Source organism: Pongo abelii, chromosome 17 (assembly GCF_028885655.2).
Source record: "Pongo abelii isolate AG06213 chromosome 17, NHGRI_mPonAbe1-v2.0_pri, whole genome shotgun sequence".
Classification (NCBI taxonomy): domain Eukaryota; kingdom Metazoa; phylum Chordata; class Mammalia; order Primates; family Hominidae; genus Pongo; species Pongo abelii.
This window is the reverse complement of record NC_072002.2, coordinates 76875745-76894605: the sequence shown is the minus strand read 5'-3', so window position 1 is coordinate 76894605 and position 18861 is coordinate 76875745. Positions and strand designations below refer to the sequence as shown.

Here is an 18861-nt window from a genome sequence, read left to right as displayed (position 1 = left end):
AGTCACAGCTGCACAGCCACAAGCCACTCCACAAGTCAGTCAATATTGTCAACTATATGTAATATTACACCTAATTAATATATAAGTGTTACAGATTAAACATTCCATAACAAACAGAGTAACATTTAACATCAACAGAAGACAGATAGGAAAAAGGGTTAAGGAAATAGTCCAGGGAGAGTGAGGAAGACAGAAAGAACCTCCTGGTCTGGGCCAGGGCCCATCTGTTTTACAAGAAAGAGTCTTTGATGTGTGCACAGCCTTCAGTGGCAGATGCTGGGTGCTTATCAGGAGTGACAGCAAGAGAGTGTCAGTTAAGACGGCCATTTTGAGCTGTGACGTCCTGCTCTTTTTATGGCTGCAGAGTCCTCCAGTGAGGACTGATAGTGGAATAGTGTGCCTGTTTATGTCCTTATCTGGTTGGATGCAGTCTTTATTTATTAATTTATTAAGCAAAGTATCTTGTCCCTGTTGGCAAAGTGTCCTATGAAATGTAAGACGGAGTCTTTTTCTGAGATGGAGTTACTTGTGTCAAGGGTGCTCTGTACAGTTAGTGTAGCTAGAATGGTATGAGGGAAAACATGGTCGGGAGAGAATTCATAGAGTAGATATTTGCTATCACTTACGGCCTTTGAAAGTCATTGTAAAGAATTGGGAGTTTATTCCAAGTGTAAGTTGAAGCATTAGTTTGTTGAGCAGGAAGTTATTTTATTTGCTTCACATTTTTGACATAACACTGGCCACAGTGTAAAGAACCTATTGGAGGGATCGAGAGAGGGAGCAGGAAGATTGAGGAAGAGGCTTTCATGGTATCGTAAGCTAGAGATGATGGCAGTTTAGGTTAGGGTAGCAATTCAAAATAGCAACAAGTGGCTGGACTTAGAAAATATTTTCAGAGAGGTTGATAGGATTTGTTGATAGATAATATACCGGGAGAAAAAAAGAATCAAGGGCAACTCCTCGTTTTGTTTTTTAATCTTGAGTAACTGAGTAACTAGGAAAGCCATTGCAGAGATCTGGAGAAAGCTCTAGGAGGAGTGAGTTTGGTGAAGGAAGGTGTGGGAGATTAAGATCTGGGTTTCGCATATATAAAATTTAAATTAGGATGGTGCTGGAGGGAGCTATGGGATCTTGGGAGAGTTAGAATGAGAGAAATTACACATTTGTATGGTAAAGGATATGCTCAACTAGAGAAGGAAAAATGGGTGATATCTAAGAGAGAAATTACACATTTGTATGGTAAAGGATATGCTCACCTAGAGAAGGAAAAATGGGTGATATCTAAGAGGGAAAGGGATAATTGGAAAAATAAAGTCCTTTAGTACAGTGGTCCCCAGTCATTTTGGCACCAGGGACCAGTTTCGTGGAAGACAGTTTTTCCACGGATGGGGCGAAGGGTGCAGGGGCCAGCAGGGGATGGTTTCAGGGTGAAACCATTCTACCTCAGATCATCAGGCATTCGTTATATTTTCATAATGGGCGCACAACCTGGATCCCTTGCGTGCGCACTTCACAATGGAGTTCGTGCTCCTGTGAGAATCTAGTGCCGCCACTCATTTGACAGGAGGTGGAGCTCAGGCAGTAATGCCAGCGATGCAGAGCAGCTGCAAATACAGATGAAGCTTCGCTCACTTCCCCGCCGCTCACCTCCTGCTGTGTGGCCCAGTTCCTAACAGGCCATGAACTGGTACCGGTCCAAGGCTTAAGGGTTGGAGACCCCAGCTTTAGTGGGAGAGTTGGGATGCGATCCAAACTAGAAGTGGAGGGGTTTGTTTTAGACAAGAAAGGTACTGGAGGCAGTGTGGGCACAGATATGAGTGGGTTAGAAAGTTCGGGGTGAGAAGAGGCACTTCTCTTGCGATCACTTTATCGGTATTTTCTCAATTAAAAAAAAGCAGAGTCATCTGCTGAGATGGGAGGAAGGTGACAGAACTTTGAGGAGAGGAGAAAGGCCACAAATTGGTCTGACTCAGAGAAGAATAATTCACAAGTGTGCAATCAGGATTGAGACACTGATGAGACCCAAATCTCATTTGTGCTTATAAGTTTAAAGTGAGTCCGGCCAGAACAGTTGTGAGTTACTGATGATGATTCCTTGATCTTGGGTAACAGGATGATCTGTTCTCTTCCGTTGTCCTGTTGATTCTAATGCCCGGTATTACATTTAACTTTATATTTTAATATTTTGTAGGGCTAGTTTTACTTTATTTTTGTAGAAACTTTTTGTTTCCTTTGGCATTTTGGTTTTGCTTTTTAGCTTTCGGTATTGATTATGCTTATTCTATTTTGGGGGAGTCTGATCTTATTAGGTTGGTGCAAAAGTAATTGCGGTTTTTGCCTTTTTTTTAGTGGCAAAAACCACAGTTACTTTTGCACCAACCTAAATAAGTTCAGATTAAATTTGCCAGGGTAACATAAAACAAAAGAAGATTTTATCATTTCTTCTAATTTTAAATTATCTTTAATAATTCATTTAACAAATATTGATTAAGTGCCTATAAGACCTTGCATGAGACGTTAGAGGTGCAATGGGAAAAGAGATAAAAATTATAATCCCTGCTTCCACAGAGCTCACAGGCCAGGATAGAGGCCAGCAACCTATGCCCTTTAGCCAAATGCAGCCCACCTCTTGTTTTTGTACAGCCTGTGAACTAAAAAAAATTTTTAATTAAACATTTCATTTTAACATTATTATAGATTCACATGAGGTTGTAAGAAAGAATACAGAGAGATCTCTACCCTCTACCTGATTTCCTCCCAGTGGTAACTTTATGCAGAACTATAGTATAACATATAGTAAAACCAGGATGTTGACATTGAAACTGTCAAAAGACAGAACATTTCTACCAGCACAAGGATCATTCATGTTGCCCTTTATAGCCCAGGCACTTCCCTCCCACCCAGAAACCCTCCTTAACCCCTGGCAACATTTAATGTTTTCCATTTCTGTAGTTGTTACTTCATAAATGTGATATAAAGTAAATCACATAGTATGTAACTTTTTGGAGTTAGCATTTTTTTCACTCTCAGAGTAATTCTCTGGTGATTCATTGTTGCATATTTCAGTAGTTCGTTACTTTTTATTGCTGAGTAAATCCATGGTATGGATGTGCCACAGTTTGTTTAATCATTCACCTGTTGAAAGACATCAAGGTTATTTCAAGATTTTGGCTATTATGAATAAAGATCCTATAAACATTCTTGTGAACAGTTTTTTCTCTCTGGCATGCATGCTCAGAAACATATTTGCTGAGTCTTATAGTATTTGCATGCTGAGTTTTAAAAGAAACTGCCACCAGAGTGGTTGTACCAGAGACTGTCAATCCAGTTTCTCTGCATCCTTGCCAGCATTTGGTGCTGTCAATATTTTTTATTTTAGCTATTCAAGTGGGTGTGTAGTGATATCTCATTTTGGCTTCAACTTGCATAATAGTTAATGATGTTGAACATTTTTTCATCTATTTATTTACTGACTGTATATCCTCTTTGATGAAACGTCTGGTCATGTCTTTTGATCATTTTCTAATTGAATTGTTTGTGGAGTTTTTTTTACTGTTGAGTTTTGAGAATTTATTGTATATTTTATTCTAGGAAATAGTCCTTTGTGGCTGAGTGCAGTGGCTCATGCCTGTAATACTAACACTGTGGGAGGGCCAAAGCGGGCAGATTGCTTAAGCCCAAGAGTTCAAGACCAGCCTGGGTAACATGGCAAGACCCCATCTCTACAGAAAATACAAAAATTAGCTGGCTGTGGTGGTGCATGCCTGTGGTCTCAGCTACTCAGGAGGCTGAGGCGGGAGGATCACCTGAGCCCAGGGAGGTCAAAGCTGCAGTGAGCTATGATCATACCACTGCACTCCAGCCTGGGTGACAGAGCAAGACCCTGCCTAAAAAAAAAAAAAAAGAAAAGAAAAAGTATTTTGTTGAATGGGTGGCTTGCAAGTATTTTATCCCAGTCTGTAGCTTGTCTTTTTACCCTCTTAACAGGGCCTTTCACAGAGCAAAAGTTTTTTGTTTGTTTTTTTTAAGCCCAATTTATCAGATTTACTTTTTTAGATTGTGCTTTTTGTATTAAGACTAAGAACTCTTTGGCTAGCTCCAGATCCCAAAGATTTTTTTTTTTAAATGTTTATATTTTTACATTTTACTTTTAAGTCCATGATCCATTTTAGTTAATTTTTGTATATAGTGTGAGACTCACACTGATAGGGTGTGGTGATATCAGGTATATGGTTTACCCTCTTTCAGGGGGATGGGGTGCAGATTTGCATGGGTTTACTTCCCTGTCTGTGCTTGCTTTAGCTGGGTCCCATAAACTGTGATGTGTTGGTTTTTTATTTTCATTACATTCAATCTGTTTTTTTATTTCTCTTGAAACTTCATCTTTGACCCATGGATTATTTACAGTTGTGTTGTTTAGTTTCCAAGTGTTTGGTAGTGTATCTGTTATCCATTGTTGATTTCTAGTTAGATTCCACTGTGGTCAGAGAAGGCACTCTGTGTGATTTCAGTTCTTTTAAACTTGCTGAGGTTTGTTTTATGGCCCAGAATATGGTCTATCTTGGTATGTATGGGCACTTGAAAAGAGCATGTATTCTGCTGTTGTTGGGTAGAGTGTTTTATCATTGTGAATTAAATCCTGTTGTTTGATAGTGTTGCGTTTTGTATCCTTGCTGATTTTCAGTGTTGTTGTTCTATCAATTTTTGAGAAAAGGGTATCTTTGCTCTGAAGTCTGTTTGCTCTGAAGTGTATTTTATGATATTAATATAGCCACTCCTGCTTTTTTAAAATAAATGTTTGCATGATGTTTCCTCCATAATTGAAGTGAGTATCTTTTAGACAGCATGTGGTTTGGTCATGGTCATGTTTTTTGTTCTCTTCTACCAATCTCTGTTTTTTAGTTGGTGTATTTAGACTATTCACATTTAATGTAGTTATTGATATGTTAGGGCTTAAGTCTGCCATTTTATTTTTTTGTTTTCTGTTTGTTCTCAGTGTTTTGTGTTTCCTGACATCCAGTATATTACTTGAACATTTTATAGAATTATTTTTTTACTTTTCTGTGGTGTTATTAATGTATCTCTTTGTATGGCTTTTTAAATGGTTGCTGTAGGTATTATATATACATAGCTAATCCCAGTCTACTGGTGATGTCATTTTACCAGTTTAAGTAACATATAGAAATCTTACCTCCTTCTACATCCCATTGCCTTCCCCTGCTTACAATAAAATTGTCTTAAATAATTCCTCTACACACATTTGAAACCATGTCAGACAGTATTAGAATTTTTACATCAGCTAGCAAATATAATTTAGAAAACTTAAGAGGACAAGGAAAACTTACTGTCTTTACCCAGAGTTTTACTTACTGAGTTCTTCTTCCTTCATGATTTTAGCAGATTCCTTCTTTTATTGTTTTATTTCTGTTTAGAAAACTTCCTTCAGACATTCTTTTAGGTTAGGTCTGCAGGCAATAAATTCATTTGTTTTTTTTTTTCATCTGTGAATTCTGATTTCCCCTTTATTTCCGTGGGATATTTTTATTGGATTCTGGGTTGACAGTTATTTTTCTTTCAACACTTGAAAAATGGTGCACCATTTTCTGCTGGTTTCCATATTTTCTGATGAGAAATCTGCTATTATTCAAATTGTTTTTCCCCTATAGGTAAGGTGTCATTTCTCACTGCTTTCAAATTCTTTTCTTTGTTTTTAGTTTTTAGTAATTTGATGTGTCTGTGTGGATTGCTTTGGGTTTACCTTATTTGAGGTTTGCTTAGCTTCTGTAAGATTTATGTCTTTTGCCAAATTTGGAAACTTTTCAGCCACTATTCCTGTGAGTACTCGTTTAGCCTCTTTTTCTTTTCTGTCTAAAACTCCAGTGACACAAATGTTAGACCTTTTGTCACAATCCACAGGTCCCTGAGACTCTGTTCATTTTTTTTTTAAGTCTATTTTTGTTTTTCAGGCTGGGTAAATTCTGTTGTTTTATCCTCAGGTTCACAGATCCTTTCCTGTGTCCCCTCAGTTCTGCTGTTGAGCCCTTCCATAGAAATTTTTATTTTGGTTATTGCGTTTTTTAGTTCTAGACTTTTTTATTTGCTTCTTGTTTACATCTTCTATTTCTTTGCTGAGAATTCCTATTTCTTAGCTCAGATTTTCTCTTTTTTTGTTTGTTTGTTTCTAGTATGTACATAATTGCTCATTAAAGTATTTTTATAATGACCACTTTAAAATTTTTGCCAGATAATTCTAACAGCTCTGTTATTTAGGTTTTGATATCAATTAATTGTCTTTTTTCATTCTGCTTGAGATCTTCCTGGTTCTTGATGTGGTGAGTGATTTTCTGTTGAAACCTAGACATTTTGGGTATTCGATGATGAGATTCTCAGTCTTATTTAAACCTTCTGTTTTAACTGGCTTCTGACATTACTATGGCAGGGGAAGAGGGGACACTACCTCATTTCTGCCTGATGAGGTTAGAAACCCAGGTTCCCCTTGCAGCCTCCACTGGCACCTGAGAGGGAGCTCCTTACTGCTGCCTGCCAGGGACCAGCGTTACGGCTCCCTGCGAGGCCTCCACTACTGCCTTCAGGGCTGGGAAAGATAGAGGTCCTCTTTGCCTCCCATGCAACCTCCACTAATAGCACGGTCAGGAAAGGAATGGCCTTTCCACCTCTGAGTGGAGGTGGAATTCCTGGCTCTCCACTAGGCCTCCTCTGACATGACCCCATTGAAGAGGGGGAGGGACCTCATTACTGCTTCATGGAGGTGGAAGTCTAGGCTTCCCACATGATGTCCACTGACATCTGCCAGGTATGGACAGAAGTACCAGCTTTCCTCCTCAGCCTTCCCTGGCACCATGACAGTGGAGGGGAGGGCATAGGCGGGGAGTTAGAGTGCCCTGTTATAGCCTGGTGAGGATGGAAGTCTGGGCTCCCCACTCAGCCTATGCTGGAATAGGTAGGAGTGGAGCCACGTTTTTTCTGTGGTGTTCGGCTGAAGTAGATCAGTTAATATCTAAACATTTTCTGTCTTTCTAGCTGCCCCTTTCCTTGTCTGTCCCTTAGCTGAGAGCACAGGCTCTTGTGGTGGTGGTATTATTGTTTTTTGGGGATTTCTTTTTGGTCTGTGCCCAGTGGCATTTCCAGGTTGCTGCTGTCTTCCTGCAAAAGGAAATTCAGGGAATTCTTTGGGTCCCAAGATCACTGACCAGTCTGCTCTCTTTCCACCACCTGGAGTCATCTTATGCTTGTTTATAGTGTCCAACATTTTTAGTTGTATAGTCAGCCTCCTGTATCCTTGGGTTCCACATCATGGATTCAGCCAGCTATAGGTTGAAAATATTTTTTTAATTGCATCTGTACTGAACATGTACAGACTTTCTATTCTTGCTATTATTCCCTAAACAATATAGTGTAACAGTTATTTACATGGCATTTACATTTTATTAGGTATTGTAAGTAATCTAGAGATGATCTAAAGAAGCAGTCCCCAACCTTTTTGGCATAAGGGAATGGTTTCATGGAAGACAATTTTTCCACACGCCGCTGTGTATGTGGGGGTGAGGGATGGTTTCGGGATGAAACTGTTCCATCTCAGATCATCAGGCATTCGTTAGATTCTCATAAGAAGTGCACAACCTAGATCCCTTGCAAGCACAGTTCACAATAGGGTTTGTGCTCTTCTGAGAATCTAATGCCGCCACTGATATGACAGGAGGCGGAGCTCAGGCAGTAATGGTCACTGGTCCACCACTCACCTCCTGCATTGCAGCCAGTTCCTAACAGGCCACAGACTGGTACCAGTCCACTGCCGGAGGGTTGGGGACCCCTGGTCTAAAGTATACAGGAGGATGTATATAGCTTATATGCAAATACGACACCATTTTATATCAGGGACTTGAGCATTCAAAGATTTGGGTATTCATGGAAGGTCCTGGAACCAGTCCACGGACAGCTGTTCTTGAAGGTCCTGGAACCAGATACCAACAGACAGCTGTACTTAGCAGGAGGAATAGGGTAAAGAACACCTACTCCAGCTCCTGAAAGTGGAGATTTTCATCTGTCCATTTAAAACCATTCAGAGGAATCTCATGATTTTCGTCACCTGTGTTCTGTCTGCCTGTAACATCTTTTTCTCCTTTTGCAGCATCAGCCACTATGTGATTGTCATGTCCATGACCATCTTTTTGGTGTTCCTCAATGGCCTGGCCCAGCTGCTCACAACGAAGAAACTCAGACTATGTGGCAAACCCAAAAGTCACTTCATGTGAGGTTGCTGAAGCACCATTCAGCATCTGGATCCTGATTCTGCTTTTAAACTAAAATCTCATCAAGGATTCCATAAGAAGATGAATATGGATATATAGTATATTCTACTCCTGTAAGGAAAATGGTATTTGGAATTCCGAATTGACAGGTTATCTGGAACAAAGGAGCTTCTTTTCTTTTTTTTCTAGGTTTTGCAGGCATGAAATAGTGATTATATCTGTGGAAAAACATAGGAAGGCATTCTTCTTTTTCATTTTTTTCCTTTGGCTGGCAGCTCTTTCCAGTGATGTTGAGAGCACCTGCAGCAATCTGGTCCCCAACCGCACAACTTCCCACATACCCAGAGGAGAGCATATGCCTGTGGGGGCAGTGCTGATGGCATCCAGAGTCATTGCTGTGGCTGAGCTGGAAGGAAATCACCAGGTGCCACCGTCAATATTTATCAGCTTTCAGCACTGGTTTTGTTAGACAGTCAGGGTGTATTATTTCAAAAGCTTCAATAGAAAAAGTGTTTGCAGGCATTTGTCATATTTCTTTAGTATGCAATAATACTATCTTGTCCTTTTTAGTGCTATTTCTCAGGTTTTCTCAGTCAGCCAGCTAGATGCATGTGATGCATGTCTATCCTTCACTTTTTTTTTTCATTTCTGGATTTTCATGGAATTTCTGACAATACAAAAGTAGAAAGTGCTTGGTATTTCTGTCTTATACATAGGAAAACATTTAAAATAAATAGTTTTTAATTGTAGGCTCAACATCTGTTACCCCATAGCTTTTTCATGTATTGTTTCTTTCCCTTTGAATTTCTTTTTACTGTCATCTATTATTTTAACAGGAGTTTAAAAATCAATGGTTAAACTTTCTGACAATGTCATAAGAATTCATATTAAAGGTGTTATTCTTTCTGGTTGTGAGATTCTAGCCTAAAGGCCTAAAATCATCAAATTAGATTTCCATTTGTAAACAAATTCTAATGGGCAAAATATCTTGAGAGCAGTTTTTATATAGATTGTCCATAAAATGACCTTTACATATCCCTGCAGAGTTGGCCTTTTGCCCATGGTGTGCTAGTAGCTTTGGCTGATGCTAAGCTTTCCTGGTATGTGCCCTATTTTTAAGAAGTAATTGCTTTTGAATTAAGTTATAGCATTACTAATTCATGTTAATGACTAGGAAACCCTCTGTAATTTACAAGATTTTTCAAGTTGGTGGGGAGTGAATAAATACAATTTAAAAGAGTCAGAAATCAGTTTGGCAAAGTGTACTTTCTTAATTTCTATTTATGATGAAGTATAGTCATAATTTATTTGTAATACTACTTTATGGTATACCAGTGAAAGAATTATAGTATAAAAAAGAGGTATTAATGTTTTATGAAATCTCATGCATCAGTTCATAGCATAAAATCTAGCTGGACAACTAAGAAGCTATGGTAGCAAACAGTGATGTTGATGGGATGAGAATCATGAACTTTGATATTACCTCAAAGGATTTTTTTATCAGTTTTTTTTTCACACGTCACAGAAAACTGACTGTATAAACACTTATCATTGACCTCTTTCTATGTGTAGTTTTGCCTTTTATCTTTTTCCAAATATTTATAAAGAGAAATTAATATTTTATTACAACATTGTAAAGGGTGCTCAGTTTTTTTATCTTTCTTTATTTTGCTCTTTGAGGCACGTCTTTTTCTTAATTTTGTCCTTTCAGGTCAGTGTGAGCCTGTAGAATATGTTGAACTTCCTTCTTACAGTATCATAGAGTTTGTGGAGTTTGTGTTGTGCGCCTGCAGCCACAGGCTCGCCTTGCTGCACCGTCACTGGCCCCTTCAGACTCACATGTGAACAAAGATATCTGTTGCAGTTTCCCAGATATCTTTAAATGTTTTGAAATGTATATTTTTATGTTGAAAAACAGAAAAAAGAAACAAGAGTTAGGGAAAAAGTATTTCTATTTAAGGTATTTATTTTTTCATTCTACCTATGCCATAGATTTCTGAATCAAGACTTAGGACATTTGCTGATTAACAATGTTTAAATTAGGAATTGTTATAAGAATTAAAATAGGCAGAACAAGTTGTGAAAATATTGAACCAAAAAAAGGCTATGCTATCATCTTAGAGGGCCCATGAATAAATCTTAGAGGGAACCCTAAGGCTTTAGGAAACCACTGCAGCTTGTCTGTCATTTCCCCATATGTTAATTATTATACTTAGTGTACAGTGTTCAGACTACAAAATGCTTTTTTATTTTTTAGGAAAATAATGTTATAAATGGTTGTATATTTTCATAGTAATGTCTTTATAATTAGTTATTAATGATAGAGCTGAAGTGGAAAAGCTCTTCATCCGTTATAATATGGTTTCTCATGAAAAACTTCTTACAAATTTCAGCCAACTCAGATATTAAGAACATCAGTGTCAACCCTCCTCCCCTCCTGCCACCTTTTTACACTTGTTTTGGTGGACTAGGGGCTCCTTTTCTCCTCCTTTTTGACATATAACTGTGCCATTAAAAACATGATTTCTGATGAAGCTGGCCTAGAGGGAATGAAGGAGATTGCGGGGGTCTGGTCTCTGGGACAGGCGTAGCTGTTGCAGGGTCCCCCTGTCCTTGGGAGAACCTGGTGAGCTCCCATATTCACCCTAGATGCCCTCATGTCAGGGGCTGAAGAGAATGGAGCTAAATCAACTCTGTCATTTGGAGAAGACCCCTTCAGACCAGGTCTGAGAACTTCTTTAAGAGACCAGAGATAACTTGATCATTTCTCACCTTTTCGTAGTTGCTCTTTTTTATGTTGACATTCCCCTTACTGTTTTTAAATGCTTCAAAGCATTAATGATTGTTATGCTGTGTGCTTTCAGTACTATGGCAATATCTTTGTAGCATTTTCCCATTTCTGTATCAGCATGGTTTTTTGTTTTGTTTTTTCATTTTTGTTTTGAGACAGGGTCTCACTCTTGCTCAGGCTAGAATGCAGTGGCACCATCTCAGCTCACTGCAACCTCTGCCTCCTGGGCTCAAGTGATCCTCCCACCTCAGCCTCCTGAGTAGCTGAGACTACAGGCACATGCCCCCACACCTAGCTAATTTTTAAATATTTTTTTGATGGAGACAGGGTTTCACTATGTTTTCCAGGCAGCAGCATTTTTTTTAAGACTGGAATTTCTTTATGATGCTTTGTTATTTAACAAAAATGAAAAGGAAACATTAATAATCAAAATTATCTTTAATTGGCCTCACAGGGCTAAAATCTAGAATTATTATTACTCTTGGGTAAACTCATGAAGAGTACTTAATATTCATTCTATAAAGAAACAAAAAGAACCTTTGAGATGTGTCTCTTATTCATTTCCTTGGGTACACTTAAAACGGGTTACAGTTACTGCTCAACTTTCTACCTTCAGAATTGCAGCATTTATTTGCCACACAGCAGCATTTATCAGAGATTGTCCCTTAGAACACTGGTTCCTTGTAATACAAATAAATGTCATAATAAAGATAGTTTCTTTTTTCTTTTTTTTTTTTTCGAGACAGACTCTGGCTCTGTTGCCAAGGCTGGAATGCAATGGCGCAATGTCACCTCACTGCAAGCTCCGCCTCCCTGGTTCAAGCGATTCTTCTGCCTCAGCCTCCTGAGTAGCTGGGATTACAGGTACCCACCACCACGTCTGGCTAATTTTCATATTTTTAGTAGTGACAAGGTTTCACCATGTTTGTCAGGCTTATCTTGAACTCCTGACCTCAAGCAGTTCACCCGCCTCGGCTTCCCAAAGTGCTGGGATTACAGGCGTGAGCCACCTCACCCAGCCGAAAAGAGTTTCTTAATTAAATATATTTGAGAAACATCTAATCAAACCACCTTAAATAGATGTATTTACGTTAGTTTTAAGGGAATTTGACTTGTGATGTACGTTGTGAAGGGAAGAAGATAGAATTATGCCAAAAGTTTCCACTTGCTTGACAGCAGACCCTATCTTAGAGTTTTCTTCCTGATTGGTAAACATAAGAAATGTTTCCAAAGCTGGGCTCGGTGGCTCACCCCTGTAATTCCAGAACTTTGGGAGGCCAAGGTGGGTGGATCACTTGAGGTCAGGAGTTTGAGACCAGTCTGGCCAAGATGGCAAAACCCCATCTCTACTAAAAACACACACACACACCCCCTGGCGGGGTGGTGCACAGACACACACACACACACACACCCCACCGGGGTGGCAGGCTCCTGTAATCCTTGCTACTCAGGAGCCTGAGGCATGAGAATTGCTTGAACCTGGGAGGTGGAATTTGCAATGAGCCGAGATCGCACTGCCTAGGCGACAAAGTGAGTCTCTGCCTCAAAAAGAAATGTCTCCATATAATTTTGCACTAAAACCTTAATTTGTCATAGTTTTGAAAATAGGGTGTTGTATGCTTGATTGAATTTTTTTCCCTGAGAACTGGAATACCATTTTTACTTTAACCCTTAATGTGGGAAAACTTTACAATTTCCTGCAATTTTTCCTGCCTCTGTATATATTACACCTGCCATCATTTAGTCTTTCATGTGGGAAAGGCCAGTGGTACCAGATTGCATTTGGCTCATCATGGCTCATTATCTAGCCCTGTTGGAGTTTAGCCTAAGCGTTCATACCTTATGTTTTATATCTTTTACCTGAAAAATAAATTTGCACCATTTCAACTTGTTTTCTTATGATTTGAGAGTGTAGAAGGTGATTAGTAGTTGAATTTTTATAACGCTTTGTTATTTAAAAAAACTATGAAAAGAAAACTTCAGTTATCAAGATTTCCTTTAATTGGCCTCAAAGGGCTAAAATCTAAAATTATTATTACTCTTGGGTAAACTCATGAAAAGATAAACTCTTTTTACAGAAGAATTTAATTAGCTTGACTGGTATCAAATACCAGTTGCATCAAACATCAGTGATTCCATGAATTTTTTAAAGTTGTTTTTACTTTAAGTAGATAATGTTCAGTGAATTTGACTAATGTGATTAATGAAGGGACCAACAAAGGTAATTTGTCAATCATACAGACATAAACTTTTACCTCGAATATCCCTGTATTACTTGAACTTCTAGAAATCGTCTGTCAACATTTTAAAAGCTCCTCTTCTTGCTGATGAGAAGTAATATTCCTAAAGTTAGAAACCATACAATTAAATCCTGATTTGCCTGATGCATGTTTGCTTCTCATGTCCTATCTCTCATGTTATTGTGATTGGTTTTATTAAAAACTGCTCAAAGCACAGCCAGGTGATCTATGTGAATATCAACAGTGATAAGTTGACAGTATGTACCCTGGATACATGATGAGAATGGCACTTTAGCTACATGGACTTCCTCCCCAGTGCTCATAAACCCAGTCTAATCATGAGAAAAACAGACAAATCTCAATATAGGAACATTTGGCAAAATACCCAGTGAGTACTTTTCAAAACTACCAAGGTCATCAAAAACTACCAAGGTCATCAAAAACGAGGAAAGGCTGAGAAACTGTCAAAGCCAGGAGAAGCCTGTAGAGACATGACCGCTGCATGGGGTACGGCACCCTGGATGGGCCCTAAACATGGGGTGCGGCACCCTGGGTGGGCCCTAAACATGGGGTGCGGCACCCTGGGTGGGCCCTAAACATGGGGTGCGGCACCCTGGGTGGGCCCTAAACATGGGGTGCGGCACCCTGGGTGGGCCCTAAATATGGAGTGCGGCACCCTGGGTGGGCCCTAAACATGGGGTGTGGCACCCTGGATGGGGCCCTGAAACAGAAAAGGACATCAGGTAAAAACTAAGGAAATCTGAATAAACTATGGACTGTAGTTAATAAAATGTCAATATTGGTTCATTAAATGTGAAAACTGTGCCTTAGTAGTTATTAGTAATTAGTAATTATTAGGTGTTAATAATAAGAGAAACTGGGTGAGGGAGTGTATGGGAACCCTCTGTATACATTTTGCAAATTTTCTATAAAACTATTGTAAAATAACAAGATTATTTAAAATTGTAATTTTATATTTTTAAAATTTTTACTCTATGCACATAATTTTACATAAATGCATTAGAAGTATAATAACAGAGAAGCAGAGGATTGAAGGGGTGGTTCACTGGTTTTTTTCTGTTTTCGTTATTTCTCCCTAGTTTTCTCTCTGCTCTTTCACTCCTGTTACTCCTCTCTGAGCCATGTTAGAGGCCAATGTGTATAACATTTTTCTTCCTGAATTACTTTCAATCAATTATTGTAGCTATTATTATTATGATGATGATTATTTTTTGAGACAGGGTCTCACTCTGTTGCGCAGGCTGGAGTGCAGTGGTACAATGATGGCTCACTGCTGCCTTGACTTCCTGGGTTCAAACAGCCCTCTTACCTCAGCCTCCTGAATAGCTGGAACCACGGGCAAATTTTTAAAATTTTGCTTTCATAGAGACCGGGTCCTGCCATGCTGCCCAGGATGGTCTTGAATTCCTGGGCTCATGCAATCTGCCCCTTGGTCTCCCAAAGTTTTGGGATCAGAGGCACGAGCCACTGTGCCCGGCCAATTATTATGTTCAACATAAATCTCACATGAGTGTGTAGTGGTCAGCTGTGCCTTTGCTCAGCATTTCCTCTTGAGATAACTGTGCCTGCATTGCTAACCTTCTGTTTCTGGCAGGAGCCAAAAATTTTTTATGACCCTTCTCACCACATTTGACTAGTTTAGGGGTGCACATCTGACTCACACAAGACCAGTCTAAGTTCTTTGCAAGATTTTCAAGCTGGAACTGAGAGAAAGTTTCTAAGATGCAAAGTTTCAGAGCTGTTTTTGGCCAAGTTTAATTAAGTGAAATATTCTAGTAACCTCCCAATAAGTAATCTTTTCCAAAACAAAAAAAGGAGGGGGGGGATTGAATTCACTGATCTCTCTAAGAACACGGTGGATTATGAGAAATCCAAAGCTCCACTTAAAATGTTTATTTTCGTTCCTGGTTTTTATCTTCTGCTAATTTGGAATTTAGGGGGCAGAATAGTTCCATGAAAACTGATTCAGACTTTATCCCTCCGATTCACAGTGCTGCTTTCATGCCTAATATTACAAAATGTTCAAGTGCCCTGTTTTGGTATTATGTAGTAAAAACAGGAATTAAAAATCTTAGCTTTGCATAGCCTCTATCTCCAGGAAATGCAAAGAGCTCTTGCATGTTCATTCCTCCAAAACAAAATACAAATTTTCTCATAGGTGCTACTGGAGAAACAATAGCACAAATAATCCCTATTGAGAGCCTGCCATGTGCCAAGCCCTGTGGCAGGGGCTTTACACTCATGATCTCACATAATTGAGTTATTGCAACCACTAGTGCTAGGCCAGACCTCAGCGAGCCTGGTCTGGGTTCCAGGCTGTCAAGAAGGATGTCTTAGGCTCTACTCAAGTTTGGTTTTTCTTCAGCAAAAGCAACAAACACTGGAAAGATAGTAAAGAGAGAAAAATACATAGGTGGTTTTGCCCTCCCCTCAAAGGTCTCTCCAGCTCACTGTGCCTCCACCAAAGATTAGGGCTCTTAGAAGCCCAAGGAGAACAATATGCCCAGTAGAGCAGAGGAGCACAGAGCATGGACCCGCTGCCCTCAGTGCTCACAGCCACAGCAGCATTCCCAAACAACTTACGTCACCGTGAGAGGCAGTGGTTGTGCTGCTCAGGAGGGCCAGCTTCACTAGGCCTTTACGTCCCTGCTTTGTCTGCACGATGGGGCCCTGGGCTGTTCCACTCATGCCCACCCTGGGCTTTCATGTGGACAGGCCCGGCCATGGCCCATACAACACCAACCAAGGTAGATATCAGCCTTATTTTCCAGATAAGAAAACTGAAATTCCAAGAGACTAAATGAATGTCCCAGAGTCCTCCATTTGACAAGTTGATTTGCTAGTCAACTCAGAGCTAATTCAGTCTAAGTCTAAAGCTAAAACTTTTAATCAGCAGACTCCCTTAGGAGTATACAACTGCTTCCTTGGGGATGCCAGAAAAATAGTCCACACAGACGATAACACTTGGAAACAAAATACATTTATCCTTTGCTTAGGTCGCATGAGTGGAATTACAGAGATGATGACAGCAGTAGCCTTAATGTGCAGGTCAGTGGCATGAGTTAAAGTAAGCCATTGCATTAATCAGCAGATAATTCAATATCCTCTCCTAGTCAAGCAAAGTGGGGATACAAAGCATAAGACATCAGCCCTGCCCTTGAAGAGCTTGTGTTGTGAGGAGATAATAATAATGAAACTGGCAGATCATATTTACTGAGTGCTTCCTCTGCACCAGCTGGTTGACCTCAAATCCCTCATGTGTCCCAGGTCAAGGAAGACCAGCAATGAAAGACATGGGCAGTTGAATGCTGAGTGGCCAGACACAGACAAAAAGCACCTTTGATGACAGGTTAATGTACCAGTTAGCATCTGCTAAGATAAGGATTCTTTCAGGGCCTATGGCAGTAATATGCTCCTCCTGAAATGCAATGTCCTAACTAACAGTTGACAAAAAGGAAGGGCATAATATGACCATTGAGAACCAGTAGAATGGAACCAGCCCTGTGGATAGTTTTGCAGCCCCTAATTTAGGATCTCTCCATTGTTTCCTTGCTCCATAAACGATTTGTTATGTAAGAAATTCAAGTACTGAAATATCTAGAGGAAAAACAACATAATCCACGGTTCACATGTGTTTTACTTGTGGCAAGCATTGCTAGTTACCTACCCAGTATCCACTCTCCTTTTTTACCATCAGAACCTTGATTTGTTTGTCAGAAATATGCCCAGAGCCAGGCAGGGTGGCATATACCTATAGTCCCAGCTACTCAGGAGGCTGAGGCAAGAGGATTGCTTAAGCCCAGGAGTTCAAGGACAGCCTGGGCAACATAGTGAGACCATGTCTCTAAAAAAATCTTTAAAAAAAAAAAAGTATACTGGGATTTAAAAACAACAGCAACAATTAAAAAAAAAAAAGAAAAAAACTCATCCTCCCTTGCAATGAGGCATGCCGATGCAGTGCAGCTCTTGCCAATTATGTACACACAGAAGTCTCTGGGTAGAGCTTCTGGAAAACTCAATGCAGCTGATGTTCCTTCCTGCCTGTTGCCTTTTTCTCCTTCTGTATCTGAAATGTAGGCATGCCGCTGGAGGTGGAGCAGTTTTGCAACCTAGGAATAATGCATTTGAAAATGAAACTACCTGGAAAGGAAGGGTTAGCTGGAAGATGGATGATGACTGAGTCCATGGTGGAATCCCTTAGCCGCTCACCATACCACCCTAGAAAAGCTCACCTCCAGCTTCTGGATACATGAGAAAAGTAAAGCCTTTTTTGGTTAAGCACTCTAAATCTGATTATCTTTATGTTCTTGACATACTTGATGAAATTAGAAATGTAAGTACTTGTTAAAAATAGGTTTCCAAACACTGCATGTTCTCACTCATAGGTGGGAATTGAACGATGAGAACACTTGGACACAGAATGGGGAACATCACACACCAGGGCCTGTTGTGGAGTGGGGGGAAGGGGGAGGAATAGCATTGGGAGATATACCTAATGTAAATGATGAGTTACTGGGTGCAGCACACCAACATGGCACATGTATACATATGTAACAAACCTGCACATTGTGCACATGTACCCTAGAACTTAAAGTATAATAAAAAAAAGATAAAAAATAATAAGTTAGGTTTCTTAAATAAGGCCTTCTGAAAAAACAAGATTGAACTGTCTGGTTTCCCAGGGGAACTCCACAGCTGCGGGAATGTAAACATTATGATATTGAGTTACATTGTTTTGTTCAGAGATGGCCATAATCAAGGCATTGGTTCAAGGTCTTAGTTGAACTTTATATATAACTATACAAAAATCAGTAGATTAATTTGCCATTGCTTTTCTTTGGGGTGCATTTTTGTATCAGTTCGTTCTCATTCTGTTAATAAAGACATACCCGAGACTGGGTTATTTACAAAAGGAAAGAGATTTAATGGACTTACAGTTCCACATGGCTGGGGAGGCCTCACAATCATGGTGGAAGGTGAATGAGGAGCAAAGTCATGTCTTACATGGTGGCAGGCAAAAAAAGCATGTGCAGGGGAGCTCCCCTTTATAAAACCCTCAGATCTCATGAGATTTATTCACTATCATGAGAACAGCACAGGAAAAACCCACCCCCATGGTTTAATTACCTTCCAGAAGGTCCCTCCCATGGCAAGTGGGGATTATTACAATTCAAGGTGGTTTGGGTGGGGACACAGAGCCAAACCATATCATTCTTCCCCGGCCCCTCCCAAATCTTATGTCCTCACATTTCGAAACCAATCATGCCATCCCAACAGTCCCCCAAAGTCCTTAACTCATTTCAGCATTAACTCAAAAGTCCACAGTCCAAAGTCTCATCTGAGACAAGGCAACTCCCTTCCACCTATGAGCCTGTAAAATCAAAAGCTAGTTAGTTACTTCCTAAATACAATAGGGGTACAGATATTGGGTAAATACACCTGTTTCAAATGGGAGAAGTTGGCCAAAACGAAGGAGCTACAGGCCCCATGCAAGTCCAAAATCCAAAAAGGCAGCAATTAAATCTTAAAGCTTCAAAAT

The 18861-nt window shown here is 39.8% G+C and overlaps 1 protein-coding gene across 7 annotated transcripts in view; it reads left to right on the top strand.

The window, feature by feature from the left end:
* PIGN (phosphatidylinositol glycan anchor biosynthesis class N) overlaps positions 1-9517 on the top strand; it is a 137993-nt gene extending 128476 nt beyond the window's left edge. For all 7 annotated transcript variants that reach the window (XM_024236105.3, XM_054538045.2, XM_024236103.3 and 4 more), the window contains one exon: positions 8150-9517. In XM_024236105.3, the coding sequence (XP_024091873.2) occupies positions 8150-8273 (124 nt within the window). In that variant the 3' untranslated portion in view covers positions 8274-9517. The remainder of the gene's footprint in view (positions 1-8149) is intronic.
* Positions 9518-18861: the final 9344 nt, after the last annotated feature.